The sequence below is a fragment of the Zingiber officinale genome, chromosome 5B, assembly GCF_018446385.1.
Source record: "Zingiber officinale cultivar Zhangliang chromosome 5B, Zo_v1.1, whole genome shotgun sequence".
Taxonomy (NCBI): Eukaryota; Viridiplantae; Streptophyta; class Magnoliopsida; order Zingiberales; family Zingiberaceae; genus Zingiber; species Zingiber officinale.
This window is the reverse complement of record NC_055995.1, coordinates 15,850,657-15,869,764: the sequence shown is the minus strand read 5'-3', so window position 1 is coordinate 15,869,764 and position 19,108 is coordinate 15,850,657. Positions and strand designations below refer to the sequence as shown.

At 36.7% G+C, this 19,108-nt stretch overlaps 1 protein-coding gene across 1 annotated transcript; it reads right to left on the bottom strand.

The window, feature by feature from the left end:
• Positions 1-428: 428 nt before the first annotated feature.
• On the bottom strand, positions 429-11,621 carry LOC121984164 (protein FREE1-like). Its single transcript, XM_042536981.1, has 10 exons — positions 10,505-11,621; positions 4,018-4,104; positions 3,793-3,924; positions 2,978-3,127; positions 2,541-2,606; positions 2,345-2,455; positions 1,207-1,296; positions 911-938; positions 739-815; positions 429-663 (listed from the first exon to the last, which is right to left on the bottom strand). Exons 1-10 carry the CDS (start codon positions 11,435-11,437, stop codon positions 586-588), a joined length of 1,752 nt encoding a protein of 583 aa, XP_042392915.1. The 5' UTR covers positions 11,438-11,621; the 3' UTR covers positions 429-585.
• Positions 11,622-19,108: the final 7,487 nt, after the last annotated feature.

The following is a 19,108-nucleotide window of genomic DNA, read 5'->3' as shown; positions in this document are numbered from 1 at the left end:
GGACTTATATGAAATATCTTAAGTATTTCATATAAATCAAAGAACGTTTGAAAAGTAAATTTTGCTATTATACAATTAAACTTTGAATATATGGATATGCCTTCTAGTAATGTTACCATACATATCTTATGTCGCACACCCGTACAAACCTTTATCACTTTAATTTTTTTTAACTTAATATTATAATTCAACTCCTAAAATAAAATCTTATTAACATAATTAAGAACTTAAAATAATAATAATAATAAATGCAACAACATGAAGAAAGTCCGCAGCATAATATAATATAATATCTCCCATATATATATATATATATATATATGCAAATTTCATAACGTAGTCTAGTACACCATACAGACTCGTTGAAACGACAGAAGTATACTATCTCGTCCCATTAACCAATTTATAGTTATCAAACAAACCATCGATACGACAAATAGAAGCTTATATAGTTATCTAAAATTTAATCATTTCAACAAAATACTTGGGTTTTGAGTTCATTTACAGAATTCATATTACGACCAGAGAGGATGCAAAATGATAGCAGAACACCACACGTAACAGCAAGCAATGTGGAGTGGATGATCAGTGAGCACTAACTAGGAAGGGGTGTTGACAAACACCACATTCGATCGTCTCGGAACCTGAAGCGGGAACTTGCACCTGAAATCAAGATAGATAAAAAAAAAACAATCAGTCCTAGTGCCGCCTCAATGGAAGGTTCAAATCTACTCAGACCTGAAGATGGACTGTGCAGATGGGGCATGCTACTTCTTTCATTCGCTTCCCACCACCGCTGTCGCTAGTCTTTGTGCCTAATGAAGATTATCCAGAATAGTTTAAATGGAATTAAACTGGATCATGTTTCATGGGACAATGTCTCATATCATATCAGAAAACAAAAGTGTACCTGATTTGCGGTTTCTGTCCATTTCCTCCTGTTGAGAAGTGCATTCAAAACATAAATGTCAAAGTAAGTTCCTATTAAAAGTTTATTACTAGGACTGAGCAAATAGTGTGCTCATTTATCCAAGCATTTACACATTAATTTTATCTAGCATGGTTCAAAGCATTGTCTAGAAATATGGTACTAATGCAGTGAGCTGCAATTACAACACATCTGTCTCTAGTAGATTAATCATAATTAAACGAACATTATCTATTCGTAATCATGCTTAAGGGCAAGAGCAACAGAAGAAGATGCACCTGAAGTTTACGTGCAAGATCTTCATGGCTTTGTCCAACAGGTTTGCTGGCAACTTCTTTTGCATTGGTCAACCTTCGGGTAACTTCTGCCTACACAATTACAGAAAAAATCCAAATACCATATAGACAAAACCCACAGATTCTAAGTTGATGCTTTAGTAATGAATGCTTAAGTGAAAACATGATTAAACCAGACAACTACATAATCATACAATGAAAATCTTTTGTAGTTATGTGGGTAAAATTACCCACTAACTTTGCAAATTGTTGGATGCGTGATACATGTACAATGCAGATTTATCAAGTGTAGGCACCAAAAGGAACCGAGCTTAGAAATCCAGAAGCAGATAGGTATCTAGTTACATTGGCACCAGGACAGAGTTGTTTACAGGAAACAACCTGGCTTTGCTAGATCCTCTAGGCCGTGTATTATCACTGGCAGGGGACTTACTATGAGGTACATGAAAGGGGAGACATCCAACTAACTGGGAAAAGGGGGGAAAAATCTCTAGCCAATTGTGAATCCTCACCTCAGACCCAATCTGGATCAACCTTGAACCAGTCTTCTCACATTTCCGCACCTTGGAACCTCCCAGACCCAGCCTAGCCATTCAATCCAAACATCCATCTCTCACCCTAGACGCAACCTAGTCCAGATCACCAGATCCCACCTTCACTTCGAACAACAAAAAACCTCCCATTTATTCACTATGCTCGAACTACAAACCAGCTATCCAAGCCAAATCCCCCTTGCCCGAACTGCAGGAATTTTGGAAAAATAAAACCCCACTCCTAACTTAGCTTATTCAAATTCATTTTACCTCACCTCCTCTTCTAGCCAAGTTAACCAAGTCCAAGCCACATTCTGAAAGCTAACAAACTTCTACGATCTGTTACAGATACTTTTAGCCTACTTTGCATTCTAAGACAGCCAATTTTGTGAAGTGTGAGTTCTGTCAGAAGCTTGCCAAAGAGACCAGGTACTCTCTATCTAGAGAGAGAGAGAGAGATTTTAAATTAAAATAAGATAAAAGAAACTTACAAGACACATAAAGGACATAAACAAAAATGATATAAAATTGGATAATTAGTTTCCCTAAATTCCTGGGATGAAACTGGGAGGACAAAGTTAGCATACCATGCATCTATCACAAACACGGACTTGTTGAGCATTTTCATCTGCAGTTAATGCAATTCTACCCTTGGTACACTTATCACAGAAAATATCACCACAGTTCCTGCAATGGTGCTGAGAATACAGGAAGGTTGGTTACGATACTCATGCAAAGTTGTATGATCCAATGAAATTGAGATAAATCAGATAAAATTATCACCCTCCGGTTGAAGGCTCCAAAGTCTGATCCACATGATGTACACTTGGCAACAGCTTCATCTGGAACCTGAATTGATAGCAACATGCAAATGTTTAGTTACAGATGATCATAACTATATGAATGCTAATAACAGATCAGGATCAAGAGTAGAAAAGTAACTTAAAAGGTTGCAGTGTCCAGCTACCTATCCAACTGTATGGATTTAATACACATGTTGCAAACAAGATGACTATTTGACTGATTGACGTTCATAGACAAGAAACAAACTAATGAAAGACACCGTCATAGCAAATGGATATATCAACTCATCATGCAGCTCAGAGGATATTCAAAATGAGATTAACATGGTAACATAGAAGCAGCATACCCTTGATGGATTCTATATTGCCATTTGAGGAAAAAAAACTTAGGTTACAAAGAAGAGCATCTGAGCTTACCCAGTGATCTTTCTCTTCATTAGCAGGCTTTATCAAGTTCATCCAATCCACCAATCCCTTTTTTCTTTCAGCTGATTGATCAGATACCTTGTCAGCATCAGCAGTTGGCTTGCCCCTTATTAGGCTGTCACTTCCACCCATCTCTTTGAGCTAAATTGGGTTTTAGTTAGATTACTTTTACATCATAGAAAAATATTCACAAATGGAGAGAGAGAGAGGGAAAAAAAGATAAGGCATTTAGGAAGAATTAAATATGAGAAATTTGTGTGACAAGGATTTATGAATTCAATTCACATTTTGTGCAAAAATTACGAAATTAAGAATTTTTAAGTCATATTGTGTATCTTGATTGTGACTAAATGTGTATCTTTTTCCAAAGACATTATACTGCAAGAACAAAATATCAGTTCAAGTTAATCTCCAGTATTTGGGGTCAGCTGCATGGATTTTATCTGGCATGGAACTTTATGCAAGCTCCACAACAGATGCTATGAATAATGAAAATATCAGCTCTTGATGATCAAATACTATTTCTCCTATGAAAGATAAATACATTTTGTAGAAACCCTTGGCATATGACGAGATTGATCAAAAAGTAATGAGATTATTCTAACAAAGGTAGCCTAAATCCTAGTGTACAATAAGAAAAATGTACATATATAGCAGACATGTCTTATATCCCAGCTATTTTGAAGGGTTTAAGGGAGGCAAACTCTGTTGAAAATATCCTGTATAATATATGACAACAGAGAATTTTACCCTTTCTAAAATATTGAACATCAAGATCAAGGTAAAACAGTAGTCTTAGAGCCTACCTGCACTGTAGCTGCTGTTACTGTGTCAAGTATAGTACTTGTGGTGTAACTATTTGACTGCAGCCGAATTCGCCTGGGATCAATGTCAACTGAGCTCTTGGACCAAAAGACAAATGTAGTTGAATCCAACACCTAAATTAACACACATGAAAATACCATAATTATTAAAAAATAATAACAAGAAGTGGCACTGAACTTCTATGAATGAACAGTTAAGAATCTTACTTCACATCTGCTCACTGTCTCCAGCGGGTAGATCCTCAAAGTTCTGTTAGTACTTGGGTCAAGCATTCGAATTCCATCCAATCCAATCTGGAAAAGAAAGCATCAAAGAAAATCAAGGTAAAAAAAAATGATAAACTGTACCATCATTGTATTACATAAAATTTAGAGTAATTTACAGGAACCAAAATTTTGTTGCAAATATTAGCAGCATGGATAATTGGAAAGAAATAAATAGGAAGAAGGGAAAAGAAATAAATCTTGAAGAATTAATATTTACTTCCAGCTTACTTGGGGAGCACGGGAAACAGCAAAGAAAGCCAATTGATTTTTTTAATTAATAGGATAATTAAATCTCTCAAACGTGTATTATCCAAAACATAAACGATCAAAAATAATTAAATTACATACCATCTTGAAAAATATAATATGCAAGACAAGCATTGCACATTCCAAGTTCACCTAAAAGATATAACAAGTCTACATATCAATTTTTTTTTTGTTGGTACAGGTATCCAAGCCTTCAGCCCGACTAATTCTAACCAGCCTAGCTCTACGGAAGTTTTCCACTGACCACGGGAAACAGCAAGTAGAGGCCCATCCTGACAGCCAGCATTCTCAGGTTCGCTACCCATTGAGAGAAATCCCTCACACTGCACCTAAATCTCAAACTCCAGATGTTTGGTCTGCCTTGAAGGGTCTAACCATGGCACCCTGCCCTCGGGGCAAGTCTACATATCAATTGGTTCTACAAAAGGTTGTTGATTGTTAATTACTTACTATATCCAAGAGAGGGAGCGGCGGCGACCACGTGGATGCCCACCCCCTATTGCCACGTTGATCGCCCCCTCATGCGCGCACGCGAGGCATGGAAAAGGGGGGGGGGGGGGGGGGGTCTCTCTCTCTCTTCATGGGTATTCTTATATTTGTTTCGTACTTTGAAATAAAATATCATGATTTACTAGTTGCTATTTAGTATTTGGTATTTGTAAATATGATATAGATTCCTTTTGGAATCGTAATGTTTCAATCATGTTTTGCTAGTGCAGTTTAGCATAAAATCTTAGAAATATGATCATACCCTTTTGGATCAGTTCGGGACTAGTTGGAAATTGATATGTTTCATGTAATTTCCATAGTACATATCCACATATTGATCTATGTCAATGACATTGGTGTTGTGATTCCTGTTGAGGCTTGTTACAGTCATATATAATACTATGACTAGATTTTTTTAAGGGGTATTTTGTATCAACTAAAGTTATACTTATATGTTATATACAAATGACATGTAGCTCAAGTGGGAGATTGTTGGATTTTATCTTTTTTAAGTGGGCTAACTTGTAATTTGTATATACGAATATGAACCAAACTTGTTTAAGTGATTTAACTCAGATGTATTGGGTTTTGGGTTATTGGATGGGTGTTAGATGTGTAGAACCCTTTGGCTCGATCTGTTATTATCTATAGCTTAATAACGGATCGGATCCTATATATAAAGCATTGATCCTTATTAGATTAGGGCATCTTGACAGAACTCTCTATTCCATGAAAAATTTTCAACGTTGTCACTCTAACTCCTCCGAAAGGCCTCTCCGACTCCTTCCCCATTGACGAAGAGTTTTCGGAGCCGTCACACTAACTCCTCCGGAGGCCTCCTCCTTCTGTAGATCTCGAGATTTAGAAGATGATGCTATATGACAATTGCTCTTCTGCTGCATTCAGGTTCCATTGTCGTTTCTGCATTTAATTATGTTATGCCATGCTTTCTGATGAAACTAAATCTGATGCTTAGGATTGTGTATTTCCTATTTTGAATTTCTATTCGGTTTCTAGAATTTATGCAGATTAGGGAATTCTAATTTCTATCAATTGTTATAAATATCCTTTTATTATCCAAATCATCAAGGAATAAGGAAGACTGATAGCCAGTGGACAAAACAAGTCATTCAAGCGAGCAAGGCCGTGAGGGTGAGAAATGAGGGTGGAGGATGAAAGTGAGAGACATCAAAACTTTAACGTTTAGTATTAGTTATCATGTTTAAGGGATAGTCACATTAATCTAGCTGCTGTTTTTCAATTTTCAGGTCATTTATAAGGGAAAAAAGTTGATGATTATGAATTCCTCCAATTTTCTTTCTACCTTTCTTTCAAGTGAAAGGAAAAAAAGTCCTTTTCTCCTTAATTTACTTCCCTCTACTTTCCCAATTTCCTTTTCCCCTTCAAAATAAACACTCAAAAATAAATAACATTATGCCCTTCATCATCATCATGTTTGCCACAATTATTTGGGGTAAGCTACACAAATTTTATCATCCTCTCACTTATAACGGTCAGCTCATAAATGTTAGTGCAACAAAAGGAACATAAATAAGTGTGTCTATTCTTTAACATGAACCATTAGCATTCCACATAGGAAACCAGACTACCACAACAAAATAGCTAACACTCATGGCCCCCATCATCATCAAGGTAGCCATGTTTCCCACACTATTTGAGGTAAGCTACACAAATTTTATCATCCTATTGACCTCTATGCAAAAATATATCACTAGTAACCATCAATTCATAAATGTTAGTGCAAAAACAGGAACATAAAGAAGTGTGTCTATTCCTGACATGAATCACTACAATTCCACCTTAGTAACCAGACTACTGCAACGTGACTAAGATTATGGCTAGCTCGAGAAAGTGGCACTTTCTTTTTTAAAAAAGGGTTGATCCCAGATTTCTACTTCCTTGCAATGGGTATTGGACCTAACCAAATCTTGTATCCATATCAAAATAAGATCAGATATTGGACCTTAAGATTTGATCTTATTTACATATTTGAGATTGCCAATTTTTTGTCTATCAAAAATATCTAGTATTGATACAACTGCAGTTTGTGTACATTGCCAATCATTAAATAAGCAACTAGGTTTTTAGAAGGTAAAATCCCATGTCTTCACTTTCCTGAGCCTGAAAAAACACCTCTAAGTAGTCCAAACTGCTTTACAAAATGCCAAATTAATTCTCCATTTAAACTTCTAAAATTAAAATGATAATTCACATATATTTATGAATTTACAAATTTTCCCTTTCAAAATTTAATTAAGAAAATATTATGGTAGGACCTTAAATTATGCATAAATTATATAGATAAATAAAATTTTATCCTCCTTGAATAATAAAATTAAATAGCCATGAACTATGACCACAAAAACAAAATTTCGACCGAATCAAGCTTTAATTTATTATATTGGTTTAGTATTTGGGGGAGTACCATTCAAATGCGCATAAAAGTTGAAGTTTGCATTAGAACTTGGTAGATTGTTTAAACATATGTTCATGGATTTTAATTGTGTTTCTCAAACTTTGAAATCATATTTTGTGTTTGTTCTAAGCTAGCATTTCGATCCCTGACCAGAATAAAACATGCCATGCATACTAGGTGGTGGTGCTAGTGGATGTGCCAAATGGTAGAAGAGGAAGAAAAGGGAGAAAGAGTGGAAGCTTCACCAACTTGCATGATTGTGATATGCTAAAGCACCTCGCCTTGATTGAGCCTAAATCATGGCACGAAAGCTTCACTGACTTTGCGCCACAACAAGGAAGACTCAAAGCATTTGCATCAATCATGGTTTGCTGAAAAACATTGCCTCAATCAAAGCCTGAAACACCTCATGAAAGTTTTGTTGATCTCACTCCACGTTGTGGAAGCTTCATCGACCTAAGGGGACTCATGTCAATTATGGTCTACCAAAACACCTCATCTTGATCTACCAAAAACTTCCCAAGGAAGCTTCGCCAACCTTTCACCACATCACAAAAGCTCTGTCAACCTCAAAGGAAGCCTCCTGTTGTATCGGTGTTGTCATGGAAGCTCTGTTCGATTCATTGTCTTGGGTGTGTTACACGTGTCAATTGGCAAGCAAACAAAATGTTTCACTCATGTTGACTAGCATGAAATGAAAATGCAAAATATTTCTTATAGAACTAGGTTCCTAGTGATATAACTTTCTATAGAACATAAAAGAACTCCCCAAATATTAAAGCAATATAATAAATCAAGGTTAAATTTAGTATACATTTATGCTATTATTTTAAGGGTAAACTCTCCATTATACATATAAAGAATTTTATAATCTACATTAATAAGTGGATTTGTATCGTTTTAATTTTTAGACAATGTTATTTTTGTTGTGAGAAAAGATTAAAATTTTCATTAGGCCTTGGTAGCCAATGCTAAAAATGTCTAAATGTAGATGTATGGATCTCAGTCATATTTCTTATATAACTAGGTCTTTACCTTGTATAAAGCTCAATGAAGAGATAAGATCCATATAGTCGATTTAATAGTTGAGACATCTTATTTTCATGGTGATGAATGTTATGCCGCTTTAATTGTGAAGAAAGATAATTACAAGGAAATAATACATAACAGAGGTGATGGAGGTGAAGAAAGATGAAAGTAACTAACAGTTCATGTATTACAATTGTCCAATATTGATAGCTATAATATATTATTAATGAAAACTTAGCTCATGATAATGAAATTTATAAGGAATTCATACATGGTTTTCAATTTAATTCGAGCTTCACACAATAAAGAACAATTCTGCAGAGACATCAACATCAAAACATTAGCGAAATCTCAGCATAAGCAAACACAAAACTTTAGGCCTCTAAGAACTAATGAATTCGTAAAGGAGGCAAACAAAGAATTTTTTTTTTCAAAAATTGATTTAACTATAAATTAGTGATTGGCCACAAATAACTCTTCTTCCCTTTTCTTCTCTCTCTCTTATTCTACCTCTTTATCTTCCTTCCTTCCTTTTAGCCAACTTGCTCCGTCTCGTGTCAAATATGACACATCAATCACTATATATAAATATATATGAATTGTGTGCGTATATGTGTGTGGAAAATGTTATTTTACAATGATTCAGGAGGTTGTTACACACATCTATATAATATTTCCTCATGTCGTACATTAGAGATACAAATTCTTGAATATCCAACCATTTGAATCTATACAAGATTTCATCACAAGCAATATTTTAAATCCCTTTTAACTATGCTTACAAAAGAGTTCTCGTTGGTCTCACTTTACCTTTCACATCTTCAACTTCAATCAATACAACTTGCTCAGCTAAAGAATCTACTAGTTGACTTTCAATACAGACATACCATCTTACCATATTCTCTCATTTTATAATTAAAACTACAACTATTTGTTGTCAGATATTATTATTATATTTAACCTTTTCTTGTGACCTTGCACATCCATGTCCAAATTCTTAATTGTAAACTTTCATATTCATTATTTTCTAACAACAACATTTTGAACCATAGAATATGGTTAGGCATACAACAATTTCATAATTTTTAAACTTAAAAACATAGAACCAAAGTTTTCTCAATTTCAACCCATCACTCTTTATCCTATTAATTATATCTTCACCATTATTTCATTCTAGAATGATATATCTGATGCAGGACCAACATAAGAGGACACAATCTTCCGAAGGGCATAATGTTTGACTCGGGACTCAGAATTAGGCTCTGTCAGCGCTCATGCGTGCAGAATTTGAAAATCTACGTTTATTAAGGGGGACCGTAACCGTGAAATTTTGGGCCCAAAATCAACCATTTAGGCCCTTTTTGGAGCCTCCAAAGATCTTTTTACTATTTTTAGTAATTTCCGTTTTATGATATTTAGGGTATTTTTTATATTTATGGGTTAAGATTTGGCTATATCAGCGCCCTATTTTATTAATTTCTTTTATTAAGAAGTTTTCTTTTCTTGTAAAGTTTTTTTTCTTTCTTCACAAGATAGGAATCGAAATCTGTATATTAGGAATTCTTTCCTTTTTTGAGTCTTAGGGTATAGAGTATATATAAATACTTGTTCAACTATTTGAGGAATCAATCGTCTATTATTAACAAAGTTTTTTTTTTTGGCAAACAACGGATTTTCTCTTCATTTTCTTCAGTTTCTTTTCTTGCCTTCTCCTCAATTCCCCCTTTCTCATCTACCCACAAGATAATCGCTATCTTGTCCAGCATCAATATTTGAGACATCTAAGCTTCTTGAAGAGATTTGAAGTACACCCATCTTTTAATTATTCCCCACTTCTCAACATTAAGGTTATTTTGTTTACACTTACAGTAATCAAAATATAAAGGTCAGGAGTTGTGTTAGACCAGCATAACTAGCATAAAGTAATGCCAAAAAAAGTTCTCATGCATCTTAATTGTATTTATTACACATGATGCTGAGGATGACACCATAAGCAAAGAGTTGACTGCCTGCTTGGATAAATTAACTACAAAGGTAGCAAATCAGGAATGACGCACTACATAGAACTAGTAGCACGCATGATGATAGAAAAATAACTAGTATAATCAGTTAACGAAGCCACCCTGAAGCTTCAAGATTCCAATTTGACAGTGAATAATCAATTAATGATAAGAAAGGACGGTGATCCAAAGGTTGAGGCCAAACCTGGCAAAGTACGTCCATGGTGCTCTGACCGCCCCCTTCTGGCAGCAACTTCACTCGGAACTTCTGCACCCCATTTTTGACATCCTGATTTGTATCCACCTTTGGCACTGCCCTTACTATTTTCCCAAAGCTTCCTCCCTGGCTCTTCCCATCAGACGGGAAGCTTATCGACCTACCATAATCATCAAATAGGGCAGGAGACTTGGTGGGTGCTGTTCCCCGGGCACCATAAGGCTCAGACCTCCCACCATCATACCGATACACACCATCATCGAGACCACTGTCTTGTGCACCAACATATATGTTCTTCTCATTGAAATCCTGACCAACGCCCGATCGGCCAAGACCATACCCAGAGGTCATGCTTGCAGCGTATCTACCAGAATTTTCGTACTGAAAATCTTGTTCAGGCATAGAAGCAGAGCTTTGATAAAGAGCATTATAAGAAGGGTAAGAAGAGGAAAAGGAGGAACTTGGGTTGGGGGGAGAGCTGGCTATGGAGGCAGGGTTAACAGGTGGGGCATAACTCCCAGCGGCCGAATGATTGGGGTCATAAGGATAACATGGAACGGAAGAGGGAAGTTGGTGAGGATAGGGAGATGGAGGTGCCTCCGCCGGGTAGCGCGAGGGATTGTATGAAGGGAAGGAGGAAAATTGGGGCGGGAATTGAGCGTGAGGTTGGCCATACGAAGGATCCGAAGGCATGAAACCTGGAGCGGACTCCGGATTCTGGGAAGAGGGAGGAGCGTAGGAGGCGGCAGGAGCGGCGGCGTAGCCTGGAAAATCAGTGGAGAACGGGGGCGCCGAGGCGTATGCTTGTTGGATTGGATTGGACGGAGGAAATTCGGCGGGATTAGGGGTAGGGTTAGGGTTGTACGTAGGGCCGGCGTACTGGGGGGCGTAGTAGGAGCCATAATCGCTGCCGTGCTGCATCGTGGCCGGGCGATGCTCTTCAGATCGGAGATCGCAGGTGATCGGAGGAGTTGCCGGGAGACCGAAGAGGAAATCAAACGGAGGAATCCGATCGATAATATCGCCGAGATGGATTCAGCTTTCGATCGGGATGCTACGCGTTGCCAGGATAGGCTTCGTCCAAAGGGATGAAGAAGCAAAAAAAGCCCTTTTCATAGGTCAGTGGTCCTGAGGAGCAGCAAATCGAGACGTGGACTATGCGTTCGTGGTCGAAGAGATATATCGGTTATTTATTCAACAAATCAATCATAAGCAATGCCCGCGGAGCATCTGACCAATTCACGATATATTCGCCATATCCGACATAAGTTGATGGCCGATATATTCTTGTGACTTCGAGATGGGAACTTATAGCACGCCGCCTTAAATATTTTAATACGGTATAAGATGGTGACACCATGGTGCCTCAAACCAGAAGAAGAGAATTTTATGGATAATGAAGGGATGTGTGAGTCTCATTTACGCCAGATTTTGTTGAGGATTTTTATTCTAATGACTATTCAGATAGACCTTTATCAGTACCATTTAGTCTGATAGCCAGTTGAATTGATGATCAATAAAAAAAAATTTATGAGATAAAATTGATCATCTGAATTAGTCAATTTAAAAAATTAAATATCTAACTTATAAAATAAAAATTAATTTAATTTTGAGGCCGGGCAATATTACGTTTGTTGAATTGTTGGGTTACCACGTCGGGAGTTGTTGTACTTTTGGATTTATCCAATTAACGATGGAGAAAAAATAGTCCACCGTCGAGATTAGCCAGATTAAAGGTCGGGATACCTGTATTCAAGGATGGATCCAGAAATTAAAGTTAGGGAGGGCTTAAACTTAACATAACAAATTATATATATAACAAAAATTTAATTATTATATTATATTGTTCAACAAAATTAAATCCATGAAATTTTAAAACAAAAATTTATTTATAGTATAATCTACATTTATATTCTTACTTAAACAATCATCCTCTATTTTATTATATAATATTATTTTCACATGCTTCATTCTTGAAAAGACGCTCAATAAAAACAAGTAACGCCAAAATAAAAATAAATCAATCTAGTAAAAATATATCCATTACGCCTCGTTTAATATAATTTTATCAAAATTGTTCCCATAGAGAAATAAGTTTTATAGATAGACTGCTAGCTATGGGTTAAGTCGTTTAAGATTAATTAGACACGTACAAAACTTAAATTTTATTATATAAATAATTGTTAATAATTCGTACAATCCATTAATATGTTCCCATATTGTGTACTAAATTTAACATAAGACTATTTTGAAGAAAAATAAAATATATAGATAATTATATAAAATAAAATGCCTAATTTGGTCAAATTTATTTGCCTTGAACAAAGTGCCTGATCGCATCCATTAATTACGATTTCGTCTGCTCACTTCTCCGCTCTCTCCTCGAATCCCTATGAGCTCAGCTACCTCCGTCGGTGGATCTGGATCTCTGATCGAAGCCACGAATGCAGGCATGCTTAGATCCCCCATTTTCGTCATCGAAATCAACGTGTAATATGATTCTATGTCTCCAAAAGAAAAATCTTAGACTCTCTCTTCTCGATCTGTTTACCATCTCATGTTCCTTAGATTTGTGAGAGAAATCAATCAGAGATGGGTTTTGCTTCCGGATCCGAAAACAAGATGATATCTTTCTTCGGATCTACCTTCTGGTTCCTTGTTTTCTGCTGCTTGCTGCTTGGCCTTTCTCCGATCTGGCAACTGGTTTTATCTACCTGGAAGCTTCCCCCTCATGAGTATCTGGTCGGAGTCAAAGAGGTCCTGTCGACGAAGGTCAACTCGCTTACCTCCATCGAGACCGAGCTTCCTTTCAACAACTATAGTCTTCCATTTTGCCACCCTCACGATGGAACGCCAAGAATCTTGGGAGCTCCTCATGGGAAACGGATCTCAAACAGGGCTGGGCTACAGCCCAGGACAGCCCCACTGTAGATCCGTCTCTGCCTGCACTAATAAGAAAACAGAGAATTCTATTTGAAAACAAAAAATAAAAAAAATGCCTCAAATTATGTAAATGACATTTTTGTAAAAAAAATTTAAAAAAAAAATCGAAAGTGCACCATAAAATATTGTATCCTCGTAATATCTTTTATCTAACTAGCAGTAACTGGGTGTTGCTCCAACATTATTTTTACTTTTAATGATATTATTGTAGTTATTATAATTATTTTAAAATAATTTTGATAAAATTCAAATAATTTTATTCAATAAAAAATATTTTGATATAATAATATTTATAATTTATGATTTTAGAATTTAATATTTTAAATTTAGGATTTAGTTATAACTGCGTAGTAGTTATTTATAGCTACCACAATTTGTATATTTTACTCGATGATTATTATTACAATATGAAAAATAATTATTTCACTTTAATCAAAATTACTTTACACAAATTATTATTATATTAAAATACTCTTTATCAAAATCACTTTAAATTAATCAAAATCATTTAAAAATTTATAGTTGAATCTTCAATTCTAAATTCTAAACCCTAAATTTTAAATCCTGAATAATAAACTCTGAACAATATTATCAAATTATTCTTTACCAATTTAGTCAAAATTATTTTAAATTTATTAAAATCAAATGGAATAACGAGTAGAAGCTATTAAGTAGCTATTACAATACAATAAGGATGTGTTTGGTTCAAGTTCATGTATAACCTTAGTTATATGATTACTAGTTAATCACATAACCAACGTTATGGAAAATAAAACATAACCAAATATTATTTGATTAAACATAGGTAATGCAATAAAAACTTATTTGTTGGAAGGTTTTAATGAATAATCTAGTTTAATATTTTACTATATTACTCTTAGTTATAAAACCAATCATATATTATTATTATTATTATTATTATTATTATTATTTAAACTCTATGTTTTTTTTGTTTTTTTTACTTTTCTTTTTTCACATTTTCTTTATTTTTAAGTTTTTTTATTTTTTTACATTTTTTTCCCTTTTTCTTTTTTTTTTTAATTTTTTTAATTTTTTAATGTTTTCATATTTCTTTTGTTTTTTATTTTTTATTTTTACGTTCTTTTATTTTTTTTATTTTTTTAACATTTTTCCTATTTTTTAATGTTTTTTTATTTTTTACGTTTTATTATTATTATTTTTATTATTTTACGTTTTTTTTTTACATTTTTCTTTTATCGAAGGGTATTTTTTGTTAAAAAAAATCGTTAAGCCCAGAATCAAGAAAAATCTCAGTTTAGGTTTTTCGATTTCAGGTTGTATGCCCCTTTTGCCGATGCATCGGACATGAAACATTACTCGGGATTATCGATTACTTAAACCAAACAAGGTTTTCGTTGATAACCATAGATAGATAACCAACGTTATCAAAGATAACCCTCAACCAAACACACACTAATAATATTATATTAAGTGTTATATATTGTAACAACTACCGAGTAATTTCTATATGTTGTAATAGTTAGTTGTAGTTACTACAATAGCGCTAAAGATATTCTCGGGATAATATTTTTGATGGAGTGACCTTTTAATTTTTTTTTAGGTCATCTTTTTGGTGATTTTATATAATTTGGATATCCTTTTAATTTTTTGCCCAATTTATTGTTGGATCAAAAGCGCTAGAGTAAGGGTGAATCGCGCTCGTAGCTTTTTCACATTTTTAAAAAAGAAACTCAGAGTAAACATAATGGAAATAAAAAGACAATTGACACAGTTTGGTTTTTACTTGGTTCGGAGCCTGTAATGACTCCTACTCTAAGGTTTACGACCGACGATCGCTTTCGTTAGGCAATTCATTAGAAATTAGATAATTACAAGTACAAAGACAAGTACAATGAGAAAATAATTTAAGTGCTATAAATAAAAATTATACCAACAACTTAAGGGTTCGAATAGTCGTGCTTTTGATTGTCAGACCAACGTTCAGGCGTCGTAGAGTCGTCTTTGGAGTAGTGTGTAGGAGAGAAAGTCATAGTAGAAGTTTATTCAAGTTATGTCCAAAGAGCTACTCGAAGAGTTCTTTTATAAAGTGTTGAGGGCACCTCCAACACTATCCAAGGCGCCTCTGGCTGCAAATATTATCCCCTCATCCTCGGACTTAATAACCTTCATAGTCTGCGGTGTTTATCCACTCGAGGGCGCCTTTCAAACACTCCAAGGTGCCTCCGTGCCAATCTCCAAGGTAGCTTCTATTGGAGCAATCTGGGTACCCTAGGTTTTGATGTTTGGGCAAAGGTTTAAGTTAGGTTTATTGTTGTATTTGATATGCATTGTGAATGTGTAGGATACAGGTACAACAAGGAAAGTCCAAGGGTGATCTTCGCAAAGGAGGAAAGTCCAAGGATGAGTTTTGGCGGTGTAAGTCCAAGCATGTAGTCTTGGCAACGTAAGTCCAAGTGTGACTTGGCAATGGATGAAGTCCCGGAGACGCGACCTCTTGGCCAAGGAAGACCCGACAACAATGACAAGGCTGATAGAAGCTCCAGAAGGTAAGACGTGAAGGATGGGGAGGCATCCGAGAGACGCAAGGTTGATGGAAGAGGCTAGAAGGCTAGGTCTAGGTTGGTCGGGCGAGGACGAGTGCTGAGTGAATGTACTCAGCGGTTAAATCCCAGGATTAGGGGTTTACTGTAGCGTTTCTGTAGTAGTATTATAGCAGTTGACTGATATTTTCATCAATCGACTGGTGCGGTCGACCGGGCAGTCGACTGGGAACGAATAGAATACTTGTGTTCGTTTGGTTAGTATGGAGCAGTCGACTGATGGAAGTATCAATTGACTGGCATCGAGCCGTTGGGTTGTTTTGGGACCGATGTGTCCGCTAGAGGGGGGGTGAATAGCATTTTGTCGCGCTTGCGTCGGTTTGCTTCGTCTTGTTGTTGTGCAGCGAAATACTCGAAGACAAACACTCACAATGCTAACACCTAGGATTTACTTGGTATCCACCTCAAGAAGAGGTGACTAATCCAAGGATCCATACACGACACGCTCCTCCACTATGAAACACTCCTTCTCGGCCGCATCCGGAGGCAGAGAAGCCTCGTACAAACTCACACAACAACACAAACAAAAATACAAGAAGAGAGTACAAGATACAAATGAAAATACTACTTCTTCTTGCTTACTTGTTGCTTGTTGTTACCTCTTAAACCTTGATAAAACACTCCCAAGAGCCTTCAAGAACTGACGGTGAAGATCGGAGAAAGTCGCTGAAGATCGTTGTAAGCTCGCAGGAAAGAAATCGCAAAGATCTGTGGAGAAAACACTCCGCAACGGCTATATCCTGTGCTCCCAATCGATTGAAATCAACCCCAATCGATTGCCACGTCAGCTCCGCACAATCCCAGCCGTCCATCACCTACATCCTGTGCAACAGTCACTTCCCAATCGATTGACCGATCGATTGGGACTTCCTGAATCGATTGCCCGATCGATTCAGAACCTTTCTGGGCTCTCGCGTCCGCGTGAGAGCTTCTGCTGCCCAATCGATCGACCGATCGATTGCCAGCTCCCAATCAATCGCCCGATCGATTGGGAAAACCTCTGTGCTCACGATTTCACATCCCAATCGATCGGTCGATCGATTGGGCATTCCCACAGTCGCAGCACAGTCCAAATCAATCGACCGATCGATTTGGACCCTGTTCAATCGATCGCCCGATTGATTGAACACTCTGAACTTAACTCAAACTCAAGTCCAAAGTCCCAAACCCAACTTCCGGTCAACCGTGACCTATTGGGTCTCCATGCCTAGCATTTGGCCACTCCCGACCAACCTCGAACTAGCCTTCTAGCCTCCTCGATCAGCCTTGCGTCCCTCAGATATCTCCCCATCCTTCACGCCTTACCTTCAGGAGCTTCCTTCGGCCTCACCCTAGTTGTCGGGTCTTCCTTGCCAAGACCATATGCTTGGACTTACACCCTTTGCTAATATCACACTTGGACTTTCTAATTGTCTGGCTCCTCATCAGGACTTTCTCCTTTGCCAAGATCACACTTGGACTTTCCAACTGCTTGGCTCCTTACTAGAACTTTCCACCTGCCTGGCTCCTCACCAGGACTTTTCAATTGCCTGGCTCCTCACCAGGACTTTCCCGTTGCCTGGCTCCTCACCAGGACTTTCCCTTGCCTAATTTCTCACTAGGACTTTCCCATTGTCTAGCTCCTCACCAAGACTTTCTCTTGCATATCTCCTCATTAGGACTTTCCAAATTCCTAACATATAGTTAGGACTTTCCCAGTTAAGTCTCCTGTCAACCTTGACCTACTTGACTTGTATTCTCATCAACCTGGTCAACCCTTTGACCATCTCCACAACTGGATGATTGCTCCAACAATCTCCTTATATTATCAAACATCAAAACTCGAATCCTGACTCAAACTTGAACTCAAGCTTTGTCAAACTGGTCAAACTTGACCTAGGGAAATTGCCCCAACAATCTCCCCCTTTTTTATATTTGACAATACCTCTAAGTTAGGCTAAATCTCATAGCCCTAACCTCTTCTTTATACCAAGGCTAAATCCCATAGCCTTAACCTCTTCTTTATAACAAGGCTAAATTTCATAGTCTTAACCTCTTCTTTATCACAAGGTTAAATCTCATAGCCTTAACCTCTTCTATGACAAGGCATGAATGAAGGTTTTCTTCATTCTCTCCCTTTCCTAGAGGGCAAACTCCTCCTTCTTGGGATGAAGGCCTAACTTAACCTTCCATTCTCCCCCTTTGTCATACATCAAAAATTGAAAACAAACTCTTCTCCAAAAGAGTTAACTCTACGTTGTTTACAACCTCATATGTTTGTAACAACCCCACAATGAAGATCTCATATTCTTCATTGCCGCATAAGCTCCCCCTTGAGCTCTACTTCACTTCACAATGCTCATCCTAGAGCATGCATCAACTTTCCAATGAAACTCCCATTCATTGTATTCAATGCTCCCCCTTGAGCAGTAATCTTCTTCTCAATGCTCATCCAAAATCATTTTTCACTTTACCAATGAAGGGTTGATCCCCTTCATTAATCCAATGCTCCCCCTTGAGCAGTAATCTTCTTCTCAACGCTCATCCAAAAGCATTTTTCACTTTACTAATGAAGGTCCGATCCCCTTCATTAATCCAATGCTCCCCCTTGAGCAGTAACCTACTCCACAATGTTCATTCGAGAGTATTTATCATCCTAGCAATGAAGATAACCAATCTTCCATTGTTCCCCAATACTCGACCCTGAGTATTATCCATCACGAAGGTTTAACTCCCTTCCAAGTTCCTTGAAGATAAATTTTCATGCATTCAAGGAGTAGCTCCCCCTAAAAACATGGTTAAACTTTTTTCATTGCACCAACAATGACTTGGAGTTCCTAAACAATTAGGAAAACCAAAACTTGAAGTTTTGAGGTTCAAACTTCAATAATGAAACTAAACCCCAACCTAAACTTCACCTAAGTCTACCTTAACTAATCCATACTTACTTTCATCATGGAAACTCCACCTAAATATATACAAATGTATTTCAAGAGATTAGGAATGGTTAATGAGACTCGAAATAGCTTAAAGTGCTGAAATTAGGCTTTTCCAGCCAAAATCAGACTTCCCAATTGATTGAAGTTGG

What these genes read in the sequence shown, in the direction of transcription:
- LOC121984164 (XM_042536981.1), bottom strand. Translation starts at nt 11,437, where the DNA reads ATGCAGCACGGCAGCGATTATGGCTCCTACTACGCCCCCCAGTACGCC. An exon ending in CCATGGACGTACTTTGCCAG is followed by an intron (nt 4,105 to 10,504) that starts GTTTGGCCTCAA and finishes TTTCTTTTCCAG; the next exon opens with ATTGGATTGGATGGAATTCG. An exon ending in TTGGAGCCTTCAACCGGAGG is followed by an intron (nt 2,456 to 2,540) that starts GTGATAATTTTA and finishes CTGTATTCTCAG; the next exon opens with CACCATTGCAGGAACTGTGG.